This window comes from Aquarana catesbeiana, linkage group LG01 (assembly GCF_042186555.1).
Source record: "Aquarana catesbeiana isolate 2022-GZ linkage group LG01, ASM4218655v1, whole genome shotgun sequence".
NCBI lineage: Eukaryota > Metazoa > Chordata > Amphibia > Anura > Ranidae > Aquarana > Aquarana catesbeiana.
This window is the reverse complement of record NC_133324.1, coordinates 745,368,223-745,385,641: the sequence shown is the minus strand read 5'-3', so window position 1 is coordinate 745,385,641 and position 17,419 is coordinate 745,368,223. Positions and strand designations below refer to the sequence as shown.

The window sequence follows — 17,419 nt, the reverse complement described above, 5'->3', positions numbered from 1 at the left end:
TCCGACTTTGATCCGACTTCAGTGATATTCAATTGGCTGAAGTAGGGTCGAAGTCAGACCAAAGTAGTGTAGGGAGCATTTTCAAAGTCAGACCGACTTGTGTCGGACCAGTTAAGATGGCTCCTATAGGGAAACATTGATTTTTACACATCATGCGACATTAGCTCCCAATGTCGGAGTGTTTGTAGTACCAGTGTGAACCCAGCCTTAATAGCCATTCAAACCCCTTTGTGTCAACTTGTGTGCACGTTATCAGGCCAAAATCACCAGGGTATGTAAACTTTTGATCAGGGTCATTTGGGTAGTTTCTGTTGTCATTATGATTTAAAAAGAGTAAATACAGTTGATTGATAATAAAAGAAAAGCTTTGTGTTATCATTCACATTCTCTAAAAAATGGCCAAGAAATCATAAATTCTGCCAGGGTATGTAAACTTATGAGCACAACTGTAGGTATGTGTATATAATATATATATATACCGTATTTTTCGCTCCATAAGACGCACCTAGGTTTTAGAGGAGGAAAATAAGAAAAAAAATATTCTGAACCAAATGGCTGCGGGTCCTGCTGGGAGCTGGCCGCAGACCTGTGGGTTCTGCTGGCTGCTGGCCTGTAGGTCCTGCTGGAAGCTGGCAATGGCCTGTGGGTGGTGATGCTCCTTTCCTGGGGTCAAGCAAAGTTGCAGCCCGAGCCAGTCACATTGGTCCAAAGTCCGAAACTCCCTGGCGTGCCCTGACATGGCCCCATTCATTCTTTCATGTACACGGATCAGTCTTCCTGTTCCCTTTGCAGAGAAACAGCCCCAAAGCATGATGTTGCCACCCCCATGCTTCACAGTAGGTATGGTGTTCTTTGGTTGCAACTCAGCATTCTCTCTCCTCCAAACAGGACGAGTTGTGTTTCTACCAAACAGTTCTACTTTGGTTTCATCTGAACATATGACATTCTCCCAGTCCTCTTCTGGATCATCCAAATGCTCTCTAGCAAACCTCAGACGGGCCCGGACATGTACTGGCTTAAGCAGGGGGACACGTCTGGCACTGCAGGATCTCAGTCCCTGGCGGCATAGTGTGTTACTGATGGTAGCCTTTTTTACGTTGGTCCCAGCTCTCTGCAGATCATTCACTAGGTCCCCCTGTGTGGTTCTGGGATTTTTTCTCACCGTTCTTGTGATCATTTTAACCCCACAAGGTGAGATCTTGCGTGGAGCCCCAGATCGAGGAAGATTATAAGTGGTCTTGTATGTCTTCCATTTTCTAATTATTGCTCCCACAGTTGATTTCTTCACACCAAGCTGCTTGCCTATTGCAGATTCAGTCTTCCCAGCCTGGTGCAGGTCTACAAGTTTTGTTTCTGGTGTCCTTCGACAGCTCTTTGGTCTCCACCATAGTGGAGTTTGGAGTGTGACTGTTTGAGGTTGTGGACAGGTGTCTTTTATACTGATAACAAGTTCAAACAGGTACCATTAATACAGGTAATGAGTGGAGGACAGAGGAGCCTCTTAAAGAAGAAGATGCAGGTCTGTGAGAGCCAGAAATCTTGCTTGTTTGTAGGTGACCAAATACTTATTTTCCACCATAATTTGCAAATAAATTCTTTCAAAAATCAGACAATGTGATTGTCTGGATTTGTTTCCACATTGTCTCTCATAGTTGAGGTATACCTATGATGACAATTACAGGCCTCTCTCATCTTTTTAAGTGGGAGAACTTGCACAATTGGTGGCTGACTAAATAGTTGTTTGCCCCACTGTATATATATATATATATATATATATATATATATATATATATATATATATATATAAAAAGTCTACACAACCCTGTTAAAATGTCAAATTTCTGTGATGTAAAAAAATTAGACAAAGATAAATCATTTCATAACTTTTTCCACCTTTAATGTGATCTATAAACTGTACAACTCAGTTGAACAACAAACTGAAATCTTTTAGAAGGAGGGAAGTAAAAATAATAAAAAAAATAATAATAATAATAATATGGTTGCATAAGTGTGCACGCCCTTAAACTAATACTTTGTTGAAGCACCTTTTGATTTTATTACAGCACTCAGTCTTTTTGGGTATGAGTCTATCAGCATGGCATATCTTAACTTGGCAATGTTTGCCCACTCTTATTTGCAAAAACACTCCAAATCTGCCAGATTGCAAGCGCATCTCCTGTGCACAGCCCTCTTCAGATCACCCCACAGATTCTCAATCAGATTCAGGTCTGGGCTCTGGCTGGGCCATTCCAAAACTTTAATCTTCTTCTGGTGAAGCCATTCTTTTGTTGATTTAGATGTAGTTCTAATATGAAGTTCCTCTTCATGTTCAGCTTTCTAGCAGAAGCCTGAAGGTTTTATGCCAATATTGACTGGTATTTGGAACTGTTCATAATTCCCTCTACCTTGACTAAGGCCCCTGTTCCAGCTAAAGAAAAACAGCCCCAAAGCATGATGCTGCTGCCACCACCATGTTTAACTGTGGGTAGGGTGTTCTTTCGGTGATGTGCATTGTTGTTTTTGTACCAAACATATCTTTTGGAATAATGACCAAAAAGTTCAATCTAGGGGGCGTGGTCAAGATGGCGCACTGAGTGGACGTCTGAGCTGTAGCTCCACTGCTGAATCGTGCAAATCTCCTGCAATCCTGCCTGTACACCAGCCATCTGATGACCGCTGACACCCTCATGAGCCGCAGGTCCTCTGGAACGGCTAAAGGAAGAGGTAAGAGGCTCCATTTTCCCTCTATACTGGAGGAGACTGTCCCGGCCTGTGACCACGTGGGGACACGTGCACGCTCCTCTGCCAATATGGCGTCCCAGACCGAGCGGGGTGAGCAAACCTCCTCTACCCAGCCAGGTCTAGCTGTGGTCCTGGCTGCTATTGCCAACTGCCAGGCCTCTATAACCACGCTGACAACCAAAGTAGATGCTGTAAAGCTGGATGTGGGACTGTTCATGCAGGACATGGACAAAGAAAAAACAAGAGAATAAAGTTCTCTTAAGAGGGTCAACACAGAACACTAGGATAAATACAAACAGGCTTTATTAGTACAAAAAGTAACCACTACAATTTGAACAAAAAGGGGGGGGGGGGGGCAATGGATAGACGGCTGGCACAGACCAGTTAAAACTAAGGCAACGTTGTCAAAGGGTTAAAAACAAAGGGAGCCGCGGCTATACATCCCACACATACACGCCAGATATTCACCACTAACCCAAACTGTAAGCGGACTGATATAATGTTAGTAAGTCCAAAGCAGGAGTAGGTAGTTCTTGATGAATAAGGTATTCCTATAAAGAAACTCCCAAGGGTAAAATTCAACAAACATAAACCAACAGTGTGGTACACTGGTTATGTGGGTGGACGATCTGAGTGTGCTGATCTGGTAAAGCAATTAGCAATACTGCGGGGTCATTCCAATAGGAGCACAGACCCTAAGCATGTGTAGATGATCAGATAATGCAGCATATGAAGCAAGCAGCATGGCTAGAAAGTTCCTTTGTCAGCAAAAAATTGATGAAAAGCAGATGCAGAGGCAGCGGATGTATATTCATACAGATAACATCAGGGGGAATGCTGTAATGGGCATTGTGTGGACAAATAATAAAAGTGCTGAATGGGGCATAGAAACTCTCACCAATCGCATAGAGTCCGTCATCTATCGATAGCATAACCTTACCCCTGGAACACTGTGGCCATGGGTGCCGCTCCACACTGGACAATACATAGGATCATCAAACAGCCGTTAGCTGCTTGCTCCTTGCTGACAAGCACCCAGATTGTAGAGCGCGCGGTTCCCAGTGACGTGCTGACGTCACGCTGCTGACGCGTTTCACCAGCCAATGGACGCTGGTTTCTTCAGAGCAGGGATGAGTCGGAAAAATAGGCATAAATAGGCTGTGGAGGGTGCAATTGCTATAAATAACCACTAGATGTCATCCGAAACAACTCTCAACCAGAACATTCAGCAAAGAAAACATGGGATACTTAACCACTTGCCGCCCGCCATATAGCAGAATGACGGCGGCAAAGTGGTTTCAATACCCTGACTGGGCATCATATGACGTCCTCAGGATATTGAGCCGCTGCGCGCCCCCGGGGGCGCTCATCGCGGCCATCATTGTTGCGGGGTGTCAGTCTGACACCCCGCAACACCGATCTAGGTAAAGAGTCTCTGACGGAGACTTTTAACACGTGATCAGTCATGTCCAATCACGGCTGATCACGATGTAAATAGGAAGAGCCGGTGATCGGCTTTTCCTCACTCGCGTCTGACAGACGCGAGTAGAGGAGAGCCGATCGGCTGCTCTCCTGACAGGGGGGGTCTGTGCTGATTGTTTATCAGCACAGCCCCCCTCAGATCCCACCCAGCACCACCAGGGAAGCTGCCCAGGAACACCAGGGAAGCCGCCCAGGACCACCAGGATGGCCATCCACACTGGACCACCAGGTATGCCCCCTAGACCCCTAGGGAAATACTAATCTGTGCCCAGGCAGCTGCCAATCAATGCCCAGGCAGCTGCCAATCAGTGCCCACTCACAATGCCTACCACTGCCAGTGCCACCAGGGATGCCTATCAGTGCCTCATATCAGTGCTGCGTATCAGTGCCCATCAGTGCCATGTATCAGTGCCCATCAGTGCCACCTATCAGTGCCCATCAGTGCCGCCTATCAGTGCCCATCAGTGCCACCCATAAGAACCCATTTTTGCAGCCTGTCAGTGCCCATCAGTGTCGCCTATCAGTGCCCACCAGTGCCACCCATGAGTGCCCATCAGTGCCGCCTATCAATGCCCATCGGTGCTACATATCAGTGCCACCCATCAGTGCCGCCTACCAGTGCCGCATATCAGTGCCCATCGTCAATGCCCGCTCATTGGTGCCACCTCATCGGTGACGCCTTATCCGTGCCTGTCAGTGCCGCCTTATCAGTGCCCATCAGTGAAAGAGAAAACTTACCTATTTACAAAATTTTTTAACAGAAACAAAAGCAAAACTGTTATTTTTTTCAAAATTTTCAGTCTTTTTTTATTTGTTTAGCAAAAAATAAAAACCGCAGAGGTGATCAAATACCACCAAAAGAAAGCTCTATTTGTGGGTACAAAATTATAAAAATTTAGTTTGGGTACAGTGTTGCATGACTGCGCAATTGTCATTCAAACTGCGACAGCACTGAAAGCTGAAAATTGGTCTGGGCAGGAGGGTGTATAAGTGCCCTGTATTGAAGTGGTTAAGAAGTGCACTGACACAATAATAACGAAAAGAAGAATTAATTAAGAATAACGGCTAAGATGGAGAGAGTAGAAAATTAACCTCATTTACGAATTAGATTGCCAAAATATAAAGGGAAAAGAACAAAGTTCTTCCATATAGACAAAAAAAAAAAAAGGACATGGACAAAGTGAGGTCCCGGCTGTCCTCTGCAGAGCAGTGCTTGGGCCATGCTGAGAATACAGTGGCTGAACACACCACTAGTCTCCGGTCCCTGCAAACTAAAATACGTGCTCTGGAATACAAGGCTGAGGATGCTGAGAATCACAATAGTAGAAAAAACCTCCGCATAGTGGGCCCTGCAGAGGGGGTGGAGGGTTCCCGTTTGACAGAATTTGTGGAGCAGCTGCTGCGCACCCTTTTACCTGAAGCTCAGTTTTCATCCTTCTATGCTGTGGAAAGAGCTCACCACATTCCACCCAAGCCTAGACCCTTAGGGACACCACCCTGCACTTTTATTATCAAATTCCTTAACTTCAGGGACAGAGATGAGGTGCTTCCTGCTGCACGGCTACAGAAGGACCTTGCTTATCAAAACAGCAAACTCCTCATATTTCTCGACAACTCGGTGGAGACACAAAAGCTGAGGCGATCATTAGATTAGGTCAAGGTGGCTATGTGCACCCGTGGTATTCAATATAGTGTCCTCTTCCCAGCCCGGCTGAGGGTCCAGGATGGCGAAACTACCAGATTTTTCACCTCACCCAGAGATGCATATGCATGGCTGGATTTACTACCTCCACACTGCTGAGAGCCTGGATTTATAATTTGCCTACACTATCCTGTCGGTGTGTCAGTGCTCTGCTCAATTTTGTCCAGAGCTCTCCCCTAGTCTGTTTTTCTTGTGAAGTAAAGCTGTTTTTAACTGGAACTACTGCCTCTGAGTTTTAGCAAGTTTGTCGGTATGCACCTGTTGTGCTTACCCTGTTCTTCCTATGCAACACACTGAAGATATGTGCCCCTGGCTAGTCCAGGATTTTTCTACCGTTTTTTTACCTTTTTCTGCCTTGTCAAGTCTCATATTAAGTGCCTCAGTGCATTGCCTGTTCCTGCCGTTCACATTCTCCTGTGGGAAGTGTTGCAGGAATCTGATTACGGAGTAATGGGGGGGAAAGGGGGAAGGGTTTTTTTTTCAATCCTGTGACTGCAGTTTGACCTCCTCTGTCTTACCTATATTGTGGCTGCTGGCGGACTCTAGTGGCTCTGCTGGTAACTGCACAACATTCTGTTACCATTGTTCTGGGTCATGTTTTTTCTCCAATCAAGGTTGTACTGGGAATTTTATTGTGGTTGCACACCCCTGTTTCCTGTCTCATGGGGAACTGTACCCTCATCTGGAACAGTGCTATCTAACTGTGTTTTTGTTGTTCATAAATTGCCTCTTCTTTTTCTTTCATGCAGGAGAAGCCCGTTTCTCATTTATTGATATTTGATCCTAATACAGTGGAGACTCCGCTTTTTTTTTCCAGCTGATTAAATCCACTATGAATTACACCCACTGGCCAACGCCTCCTATCATTGGGTGTTACACAGTTATGGGTATAAGCATTCCTTGGTTGGGGTGGTGGATGCGGGGTGGGGTGTGGGAGGGGATGTTGTTTGGGGTCCTGTTTGGGTTTTTGTATGTTGGTTCTAAAGGTGCTTTGTTTTGTCTTTATGGTTCTCCTCATGACATAAGATTGTCTATAAACTTTAAAAATGAGCTGCTATGCAATCTGCTTGTGTACTGTATACTTGCCTGCTCCCCCTTGAGGGCTGGGCTGGTCCCATGTCTCAATTCACAGTGATCTCCTGGAATGTCCGAGGCCTGAACTTTGCGGTAAAAAGAGCTTTGGTGTTCCGTTTCCGCCAAAAACACAACCCACATAACTGTGTTCTACAGGAGACGCATCTCAAAGGCTCCAAAACTATATGTCTCAAAAAGTCGTGGGTGGGCTTACACTACCACACCACATTCTCCGAATATGCTTTCGGGGTCAGCATCCTAGTCAGGAAAACTTGTTTCGGCTCATTGAAGTCAGAATGGACTCAGGCGGTAGATATGTAATTATTTACTCTCACATATATGACAAGACTGGTGCTGGTGGGGGTATATGTCCCCCCTCTGGCCTTGGTTCAGGTTTTGTATCATATTATGCAACTTGTGGTACAATTTGATAATGATATGATCTATTTTATGGGTAATTTTAACATGGTTCCATGTGTGGCTCTGGACAGCCTGCATTCCTCGGCTCGTCAATCTCCTGACTTCTGGCAATGGGCTGACACCTATGCCCTTACAGATGTCTGGAGACACATGCACCCAAATTAAGAGAATTCACTTGTCACTCTGTTACATATAAGACCCTGTCTAGAATAGACCTGGTCTTTGCGTCCAAAACTGCGTTACAGTATGTCCAGGGCGTGTCTGTGCTTCCCAGGGGCGTATCTGACCATGCCCCACTGTGCCTCTCCCTTGCTCTGACCGTCCCCCCTGAGTCTAGGTCTAGGCTATGGAGACTGTCCAGAATTTGGGCAAATGATGAACGCCTACATGAGCCACTGACTGCCTTTATTTTGCAACTATTGGACAGACAACCAGGATACTGCCTCTTTGTCTGTGCTATGGGACTCCTTTAAATCATGGGCTGGGGGGGAATACATCTCTAAAATTTCACGTCTCCGGAAGGAGGCTGCTCTTTCCCTGGAGGAGAGGGTGACTAGGTTAGAGGCTGAATATGTTTGTCCCCCGGATGTTGATCATTATAAAACATGGCAGCAAGCTCTGCATGAGTTGTCCACCCATAGAGTAGCTCAGACAGACAAGGCTCTCCTGTACTCGGCCCAAAAGGTTTTTGAATTCGGGGGGGGGGGGGGGGGAATGGTAGACTGCTGGCCTGGCTGGCTAAGGGAGACATCCCATCCACCCATATCAGCTGTATTAGGGACGAAGATGACCACATCCTCACAGCGCCTGACCGCATTAATTGACGGTTCCTAGTTTTTCCAGGACCTGTACTCCTCCCGGGCTGGTTCTCGCCTTTCGATCTCTCCTCCTTTCTTCAGCCTATTTCTTTCCCAACATTAGCTGCAGTAGATAGAGAGAGGCTGGATGCGGATATCACCCTGGAAGAGGTTCAATTGGCCATGGGTTGGTTGAAGGGTGGTAAGGCCTCCGGGGCTGATGGCTTGCCATCTCAGTTCTACAGCAATTTTATGGAACTTCTTACTCCTAAATTGATCTTACTTCTTTCAGACTATGGTTCCCTAGAGGCACTGCCTGACTCTATGAAGGAAGCTGTGATTGTGTTGGTTCCTAAGCCCAGGCAAGGACCCACAGGATTGCGCATCGTATAGACCGATATCCCTGCTAAATGTGGATGCCAAGATTTTTCCGAAGGCCCTGGTTTATCCCAGGTAATTGAGGACCTGGTTGATGTCGACCAGACCGGTTTTATCTTGGGGAAGGGAACCGACATAAACATCAGGCAACTCTATTTAAGCCTGTCTGTTTCCCATGACAATCAAGGCTCTATAGTTATTGCTTCCTTAGACACCGAAAAGGCTTTCAATTCCGTAGAATGGTTGTATCTCTGGGAGGTTCTTCAGCGAATCGGGTTTGGCCCCAAATTCATACATGGGATTAAATTACTATACAGTGCCCCTAGAGCGTGGGTCTGTACAACTATCTGGATTTCTGCCCCTTTTAGTCTGTCCCGCGGTACACGGCAGGGTTACCCGCTCTCCCCCAGTCCGTTTACCCTGGCGCTGGAGCCCCTGGCCTTTTTGATCAGGTCTGCTCCGGATGTCATGGGCCTTCGGCTGGGAAAGTTGGAAGAGCGGCTGTCCTTGTATGCGGATGACGCTCTGCTGTATCTCAATGACGCTGGCCCCTCATTGTTGGCCTACGTATTTTTGATAATTTTGGTACTTTCTGGGGTATTAAAATAAACTGGTCTAAGTCAGTTCTATTCCCTATAGATGCAGACACTGCTAAGACGGCTGCCTCCTCCCCTCTACGATGGGTGGATGAATTCCGCTATTTGGGAGTTATAGTGACTAAAATACTGCTAACTATTTGGAGAAGAATCTTCTCCATCTGATGATGACCTTGAAAGCCAAATGCGCCTCCTGGGCTAATCTCCCCCTTAAACTTTTGGGACAGATTAACCTCCTTAAAATGGTGTTGTTACCTAAATTGAACTACTTCTTCCGAAACTGTCCGATATGAATCCCGGTCTAATTTTTTAAAGGAATCGAACAGTGTGTGGGGTCCTTTCTCTAGCATGGCGAGGTCCCTCGACTGGCACGATCTACCCTGTGGCTTCCAGCCCACCTGGGAGGATTGGCTCTGCCCAACTTCAGGGTCTACTACTGGGCTGCAATGCTGGTGACAGTCCAGTGGTGGTTTATGGGCTCTAGGTCAAATGTGGCCACCTGTTTGGAGGCAGTTAGCTTAGGCTCCCTGGTTGACCTACAGAATTTTTGTATATAGGGGCCCGAGGGCATACACGGAGGTCCCTGGTCCAACGTGGCCTACTTGGAGGGTGTGGGTGGCTGCTAGACGGAGATTTGTGCGTCCCAACCTGTGGTCTCCGGCCCACCCACTTTGGGGTAATCCCAGTTTGCCACAGTTCCGCACCCTGCCGGATCCTCAGGTCTGGGCCAACCGTGGTGTCATCACCCTGGGGGATGTTATGTCTCAGGGTGTCTTACTTCCGATTAATGACCTATTTCACAAATTTACCCCAGTGGATGCGGTTTCGGGACCTACAGCTGCCAAATGCTGCTAGAGCACAGTTTTCCCAGCCGCCACTCCTCCAGGCTGATCCTATTGAGGAACTTGTGTCCCCCGGGATTTAGACATGCTTTTATCAACCTTATATACTGCACTTGTGGGCACTGACTCCCCTAAGATGGATGGGCTGTGGGAGGTGTGGCATAGAGACATACCATCACTGGACAGAGAGGACTGCGATGACTGTTTAGAGCACGGTCCTAAGTTAGTCATCTCCTCTAGGGATAAGCTTATTCAGGTAAAATTCCTGCATAGAATTTACTACAATCCTCAGAAACTGCATTGTATTTTCCCAGATCGGGATCCCTTATGCCCTAAGTGTAGGACACAGGTGGGGACGTTCTTCCATATGTTCTGGGAATGCCCGATTATAATATCATTTTGGTCAGAGGTTTTCAGAGAAATAAATCTTAGGCTGCAGTTGTCCCTCCCAGTTACGCCTGAGTTGGCACTATTAGGGGTTCATGATGATTCGCAGCACTCCCATCATTTAAAACTGTTGGTATCCTATCTCGTGTTTTATGCTAAAAAAGAGATTTTCCTGAAATGGATCTCACTTTCACCCCCTTCTCTTTCCTCCTGGGAAGCTTTGATAGACACTACCCTGCCCATGTATAGAATAACTTATATAAACAGGGGTTGTCAGAGGAAATATGACAAAGTATGGGCACCTTGGACCACTAACTAAATTTTTTTTGGAGGGAGGGGGTGTTGTATACTACCTATGAGTCTTTTTTCCCCTTCTAAATATCCTGCTATTTGCAATAAATGTTTAGTAAGTAATTCATTAATTTTGTATTGTTTTTTTCTACGTCAATTTGTATGCTCTCTCTTACCCGTTATGACAACAATAAAGCACCTTTGATTGTTAAGAAGAAAAAAAAGTTCAACCTTGGGGGGGTATTTACTAAGGGCAAATCCACTTTGCACTACAAGTGTACTTGGACATGCAGTCGCTTCCAAGTAGATCTGAGGGGGACATGCAAGGAAAATAAAAAAACAGCATTTTTGCTTGCACATGATTGGATGATAAAATCAGCAGAGCTTCCCCTCATTTCAGAGCTTCCCCTCAGATCATCTTCAGTGTTCGTGCTAAGGGAAGGTGGTTCTCATCCAAGATTTTATAATACGTGGCCCCATCCATTGGCCCCTCAATGCGGCAAAGTCGGCCTGTACCTTTATTAGGGAAACAGCCCCAAAGCCTAATGTTTCCACCTCCGTGCTTGGCGGTAGGGATGGTGTTCTTAGGGTCATAGTCAGCATTTTTCTTCCTCCAAACACGGCAAGTCGAGTTAATGCCAAAGAGCTCAATTTTGGACTCATCTGACCACAGCACTTTCTCCCAATCCTGCTCTGAATCATTTAGATGTTCATTGGCAAACATCAGACATCAAAATTGAGCTCTTTGGCATTAACTTGTTTGATAAAGAAAAATGCTGACTATGACCCTAAGAACACCATCCCTACAGTCAAGCACAGAGGTGCAAACATTATGCTTTGGGGCTGTTTCTCTGCTAAAGGTACAGACCGACTTTGCCATGTTGAGGGGCCAATGGATCGGGCCATGTATTGTAAAATCTTGAATGAGATCCTTCTTCCCTCAGCCAGAACACTGAAGATGGGTCGTGGATGGGTCTTCCAGCATGACCATGACCAATAGAATACCACCAAGCCAATAAAGGAGTGGCTCAGGAAGAAGCACATTAACGTCATGGAGTGGCCTAGCCAGTCTCCAGACCTTAATCCTATAGAAAATGTATGGAGGGAGCTGAAACAAGTTGACAAGCGACAGCCAAGAAACCCTAAGGATTTAGAGAAGATCTGTAAAGAAGAGTGAGATAAAATCCCTCCTGAGATGTGTGCAAACCTGGTCACCAACTACAAGAAACATCCTACCTCTGTGCTTGCCAACAAGAGTTTCTCCACCAAGTACCAAGTCATGTTTTGCTTAAGGATCAAACACTTATTTTACTCACTGAACTGCATTTTTGGTTGATATCCTGTCTTTATCATTTAAAATACACATATGATAAAAATTATAGACCCTTTATAGACCCTTCATTTCTTTGTAAGTGGGCAAATTTACAAAACGTGTGTGTGTGTGTATATATACAGTGGCGGCACAGTGGTGCAGTGGGTAGCACTTTCGCCTAGCAGTAAGAAGGGTCGCTGGTTCGAATCCCAATCACGACACTACCTGCCTGGAGTTTGCATGTTCTCCCTGTGCCTGCGTGGGTTTCCTCCGGGTACTCCGGTTTCCTCCCACACTCCAAAGACATGCTGGTAGGTTAATTGGATCCTGTCTAAAATTGTCCCTAGTATGTATGAATGGGAGTTAGGGACCTTAGATTGTAAGCTCCTTGAGGGTAGGGACTGATGTGAATGTACAATGTATATGTAAAGCGCTGCGTAAATTCACGGCGCTATATAAGTACCTGAAATAAATAAATAAATAAATAAATAATATATATAATATATGTGTGTAGTTAGACTTTTGCGTGAAGTTCAGCTCTGAGGGTGGTCAGATCAGCTTACACAACTGCGAACATGTCTTTTTTACAAAAAGATCAGGCATACATGTTGGTAGAAAAAGGAGTAGTAGGGAGAACTGGCAGATGCTACAGTCAGTGATAAAATTGCAGATGAAAGAACATTGGCCAGCCAGAGGCATCTGCAAGGGGTCTGCTAATTAAAATACACTTCAGGATTGTCCTGTGGAATTTCCTGGATGAGATGACAATCAGATAATGATCTATAGAACAGGAAGCCAGCTGTGTGGGGAATGTTTACTAAAAATAAATAGTAAGGTGTGTTGCTGGAAGGTTTTCTTTGTACACTTCATCACGTAATTATACAGCATTTATATTCTTTAGACCAATGCTGAATTAAAATACCAAACAAAAGGAAGCCAAAAAAAGTACCTGATTTATGAATATCTTTAAGATATGGTGCCATAGCCGTATGCACAAAGTCTGGAGTGAATCCTAAATTCTGAAAATGTAAAAGAAAACAACATTTTTATTGAGATAGCTGCAAATTGGTACAATAAGAAAAACATATAAGGATGATCAAATATTTGCTACTTTTTAAAGTGTAATAAGTGAAACTGATCATTAAAGCGGTCACCCAAACACTACTCTTAGCTGCATTCCATTCATCTCCGCCAGCCTTTTTTTTTGGGGTGGGCGGGGGGGGTTGGTGTTTGGAGCTGAAGGTACATGAGCCCACAAAAGATCCCATTTCTTTGGTTTATATTGCCCAGTGTATGGCCAGCATTGGAGTATCATATACAGTGGATATAAAAAGTCTACACACCCCTGGTAAAATGTCAGGTTTCTGTGATGTAAAAAAATGAGCCACAGATAAATGATTTCAGAACTGTTTCCACCTTTAATGTGACCTATAAACTGTACAACTCAATTGAAAAACAAAATTAAATCTTTTAGGTAGAGGGAAGTAAAAATAAAAAATAAAATAATGTGTTTGCATAAGTGTGCACACCTTCTTATAACTGGGGATGTAGCTGTGTTCATAATTAAGCAATCCCATTCAAACTCATGTTAAATAGGAGTCAGTACACACCTGCCATCATATAAAGTGCCTATGATAACCTCAAATAAAGTACAGCTGTTCTAGTAGGTCTTTCCTGACATTTTCTCACTGTTAAAAGTTATCAGTCAGGAGAAGGGTACAAAAGAATTTCCAAGGCATTAGATATACCATTGAAAAAAATGAAGAAAATTTGTCACAACAGTGACATTACCAAGAACTGGACGTCCCTCCAAAATTGATGAAAAGATGAGAAGAAAACTGGTCAGGGAGGCTACCAAGAAGCCCAGAGCAACATTAAAGGAGCAGGAATATCTGGCAAGTACTGGCTGTGTGGTACATGTGACAACAATCTTCTGTATTCTTCAAATGTCTGGGCTATGGGTAGAGTGCCAAGATGGAAGCCTTTTCTTATGTATAAAAACATCAAAGCCCTGCTAAATTTTGCAAAAACACATCTGAAGTCTCCCAAAAACATGTGGGAAAATGTGTTCTGGTCTGATGAAACCAAGGTTGAACTTTTTGGCCATTATTTCAAAATATATGTTTGGTGCAAAAACAACACTGCACATCACCAAAAGAACACCATACCCACAGTTAAGCATGGTAGTGGCAGCATCATGCTTTGGGGCTGTTTTTCTTTAGCTGGAACAGGGGCCTAGGTCAAGGTAGAGGGAATTATGAACAGTTCCAAATACCAGTCAATATTGGCATAAAATCTTCAGGTTTCTGCTAGAAAGCTGAACATGAAGAGGAACTTCATCTTAGAACTACATCTAAATCAACAAAGGAATGGCTTCACCAGAAGAAGGTTAAAGTTTTGGAATGGCCCAGCCAGAGCCCAGACCTGAATCCCATTGAAAATCTGTGGGGTGATCTGATGAGGGCTGTGCACAGGAGATGCCATCGCAATCTAACAGATTTGGAGTGTTTTTGCAAAGAAGAATGGGCAAATATTGCCAAGTCAAGATGTGCCATGATGATAGACTCATACCCAAAAAGACTGAGTGCTGTAATAAAATCAAAGTATTAGTTTAAGGTTGTGCACACTTATGCAACCATATTATTTAATGTTTTTTTTTTTTTTTTTACTTTCCTCCACCTAAAAGATTTCAGTTGGTTGTTCAATTGAGTTGTACAGTTTATAGATCACATTAAAGGTGGAAAAAGTTCTGAAATGATTGAGCTTTGTCTCATTTTTTACATCACAGAAACCTGACATTTTACCAGGGGTGTGTAGACTTTTGATATCCACTGTATGGTAGAGTCGAGAAGTATAATACTTTAATACATTGGTAGTTCATCAATATTCCTGGAAGATTAAGTAAAAAAAAAAGGCAGGAGAATAGGGGATGGGGGGATTTTTGCGGTGTCTAGCATAAATTTATACACTTGACTTATTGTAAGTAAAAAATATAGTTTTTATTAACGTATTCATTTTAAAAGAAAACACCAAAAATCCAAACTCTTGAGTTAGCAATAAAACATTATATACACTTGGTGGTCATCGTCTTATAAAGGTGGGTTATAAATCACAGCAAGAAATATTGCACATTAGCCACGACATGTTTCGCTATTTTAGCTTCCTCAGGGGATGTGCAAGAGATTTATTAAATTGAGACCACTAAATAAACAGAAAAAAACAAAGTTATAACAATAGTTTAAGGATCACTGTAAAAATTCTGCACATACAGCGTATCAATGTTGATTATAAACCCAGTTGCCTATAAATGTCAGACACTTCCCCCATGCAATGGTTGCACCTTTTAAACTGCCTGGCCGGTCCCCTGGCTTAGTCCCAGATACATCGAATCCGAGGGGGTTAATATGGCAAGGTCATAGAGGGCCAATAGGGAAACACTAAGGAATATTAGGGTTGCCATAAGATTAAGTCTTAGATTGAATATGTTTAAATATAAGGTTTATGAGGGGAAGTAGAGTGGGATGAAAAGTGAAGGACTGGGGGGGAAAAAGGGGAGGGGCGGATGGAGGGAGAAGAAAGAACTATAGGGAGGAAAAAAGGAGAGGGGGAGGGGAGGAGGGGGGGGAGGGGAAGGGAGAAGTGAAGGGGAGAGAACTGGAAGGGAGAAGTTGGAAAAGATGGTGGGAGAGGGGGGGAGGGGAATGTGTGTGTCTCATTATAATAATGTATAGTTTTATATAGTTTTATACTCACGCTAGGTTCTATATTGATTCAATTATCTAAGTATCCATGGGAGACACTGGCGATTGAAGAATTTTGGTCAGATCTTATGTAGGTTTAGCTGCAAAGGCAGACTGGAAAATAATGATGATGGTAAAGAATTTATCTTTGAGATTTCTATTAATTTTAAAGGAAACAGAAGAGTGACAGATTTGTTAAAATGAAGTAGAAGTGCGGACAGTTGTCTAAGTTATTTGGGTTGTTCATTCACTTCAACTTAAATGGCTTCAATATTTTCCCTGTGACAAACAGGTGGAAGCATAGGGAAATTCAGCCAGCTGACCGAAATAGCTGACTGCTCAATTCACAAATAGAAAAATAGGTGTGATAGAGAGCATTACAAGTGACAGGGGGCACAGCTCACCACATAAGAGTGCTCTAGCATAAGACAACTCATTTTCTAGTGGCCGGCTTGACAGTACCTGACACCCAGAGATTGGTATAAGTACCACACATAGTGAATGATAGTCTGAGCTGAAAGTTCCCACGTAAGGACAGATTCATGCAGAGTTTCATAATAATTTACAATATGAATGGGAAAGGAGAAGATGTGTCCACGAATGTATCATCCTACCTTGCAGCTTGCTGGTCACAACAACAGTGTTGCCCTCCGGCTCAGGCTGATCTGACAGCCTGACGCGCTGGTATATATTGGCCCTCCAACGAGCTGGCGTGTGATGTCGCCGGCTCGAGGCGGACGCAATGACGCATGCGCAGGCGTCTAAACTACATTACCCATGGAGCCCCGGGGAGAGGGGAGGGCTCCCGCACGTCCAGAAAGCAGGGACCCGCACAGAGCCCTCCAATCCAATCCCCGAGACGTCACGGCAAGCAGTAATGTTCCCGAGGGGAGTAAAAAAACCCCCAAATGGCTAAGCCACTGTGGGATCTCCTTTGAAAACTACCTGGTGGTGCCAGGCGTGGAAATGGGCCTGCTCGGAGATGAAAGGTGCAGGCCCTGGGCGTCCGTATGACCTGCCAGAGCAGACTCCCAGGGGCAGGACGCATGAGGGCATGGGCCAAGGGCTAGATGACAAGGCTCGTTTTATATAGGGGGCTAGAAATGTGCATGCGGATAAAGGGATATGACTACATAAGACCCCAGTAAATAAAGTGTCAGATAAGCAACTGAGCCCATTTACATAAATATTATATCCTTAATGAAAATCACATTCAATTATAAGAAAGTATGTCAATTTTGTCATAGCCTTGAGATTAAATGTATACAATTGAATATAGGTCAAAACACAAATTGTAAATACAATGTCTTAAGAAAAAATGCATATACATAGCACAGTCCAAATACTGTAAAAACAATCACATTCTGGAAAAAATAATAATGGTATTATTATTAATAATATTTATGTGTGGGGGAAGGGAAGGAGGGGCAGATGGGGAAAGGAGGGGGGGAAGCAGGGGGAGAGGGAGCATCTATCTAAAACTGGGAAGAGGGACTGTCTGACAAATGGTCCTCTCGTTATTGGGGGAAAATAGGATAAACAGCAGGCCTAGAGTGAAAGCAGAACTAGGGTGCATGACAACACTATCCAGTGGGGGAGATGAGAGAAAGATCAGTCATGGACAAAGAAATTTACAGGAAGGATTTAAAGCTCAAG

General features: G+C 44.3%; 1 protein-coding gene across 3 annotated transcripts in view; it reads right to left on the bottom strand.

Annotated features, from left to right (window-relative positions):
* Window positions 1-17,419, bottom strand: part of LOC141112568 (uncharacterized) — a 171,169-nt gene that overhangs the window by 118,948 nt on the left and 34,802 nt on the right. For all 3 annotated transcript variants that reach the window (XM_073605505.1, XM_073605523.1, XM_073605514.1), the window contains one exon: window positions 12,973-13,042. In XM_073605505.1, the coding sequence (XP_073461606.1) occupies window positions 12,973-13,042 (70 nt within the window). The remainder of the gene's footprint in view (window positions 1-12,972; window positions 13,043-17,419) is intronic.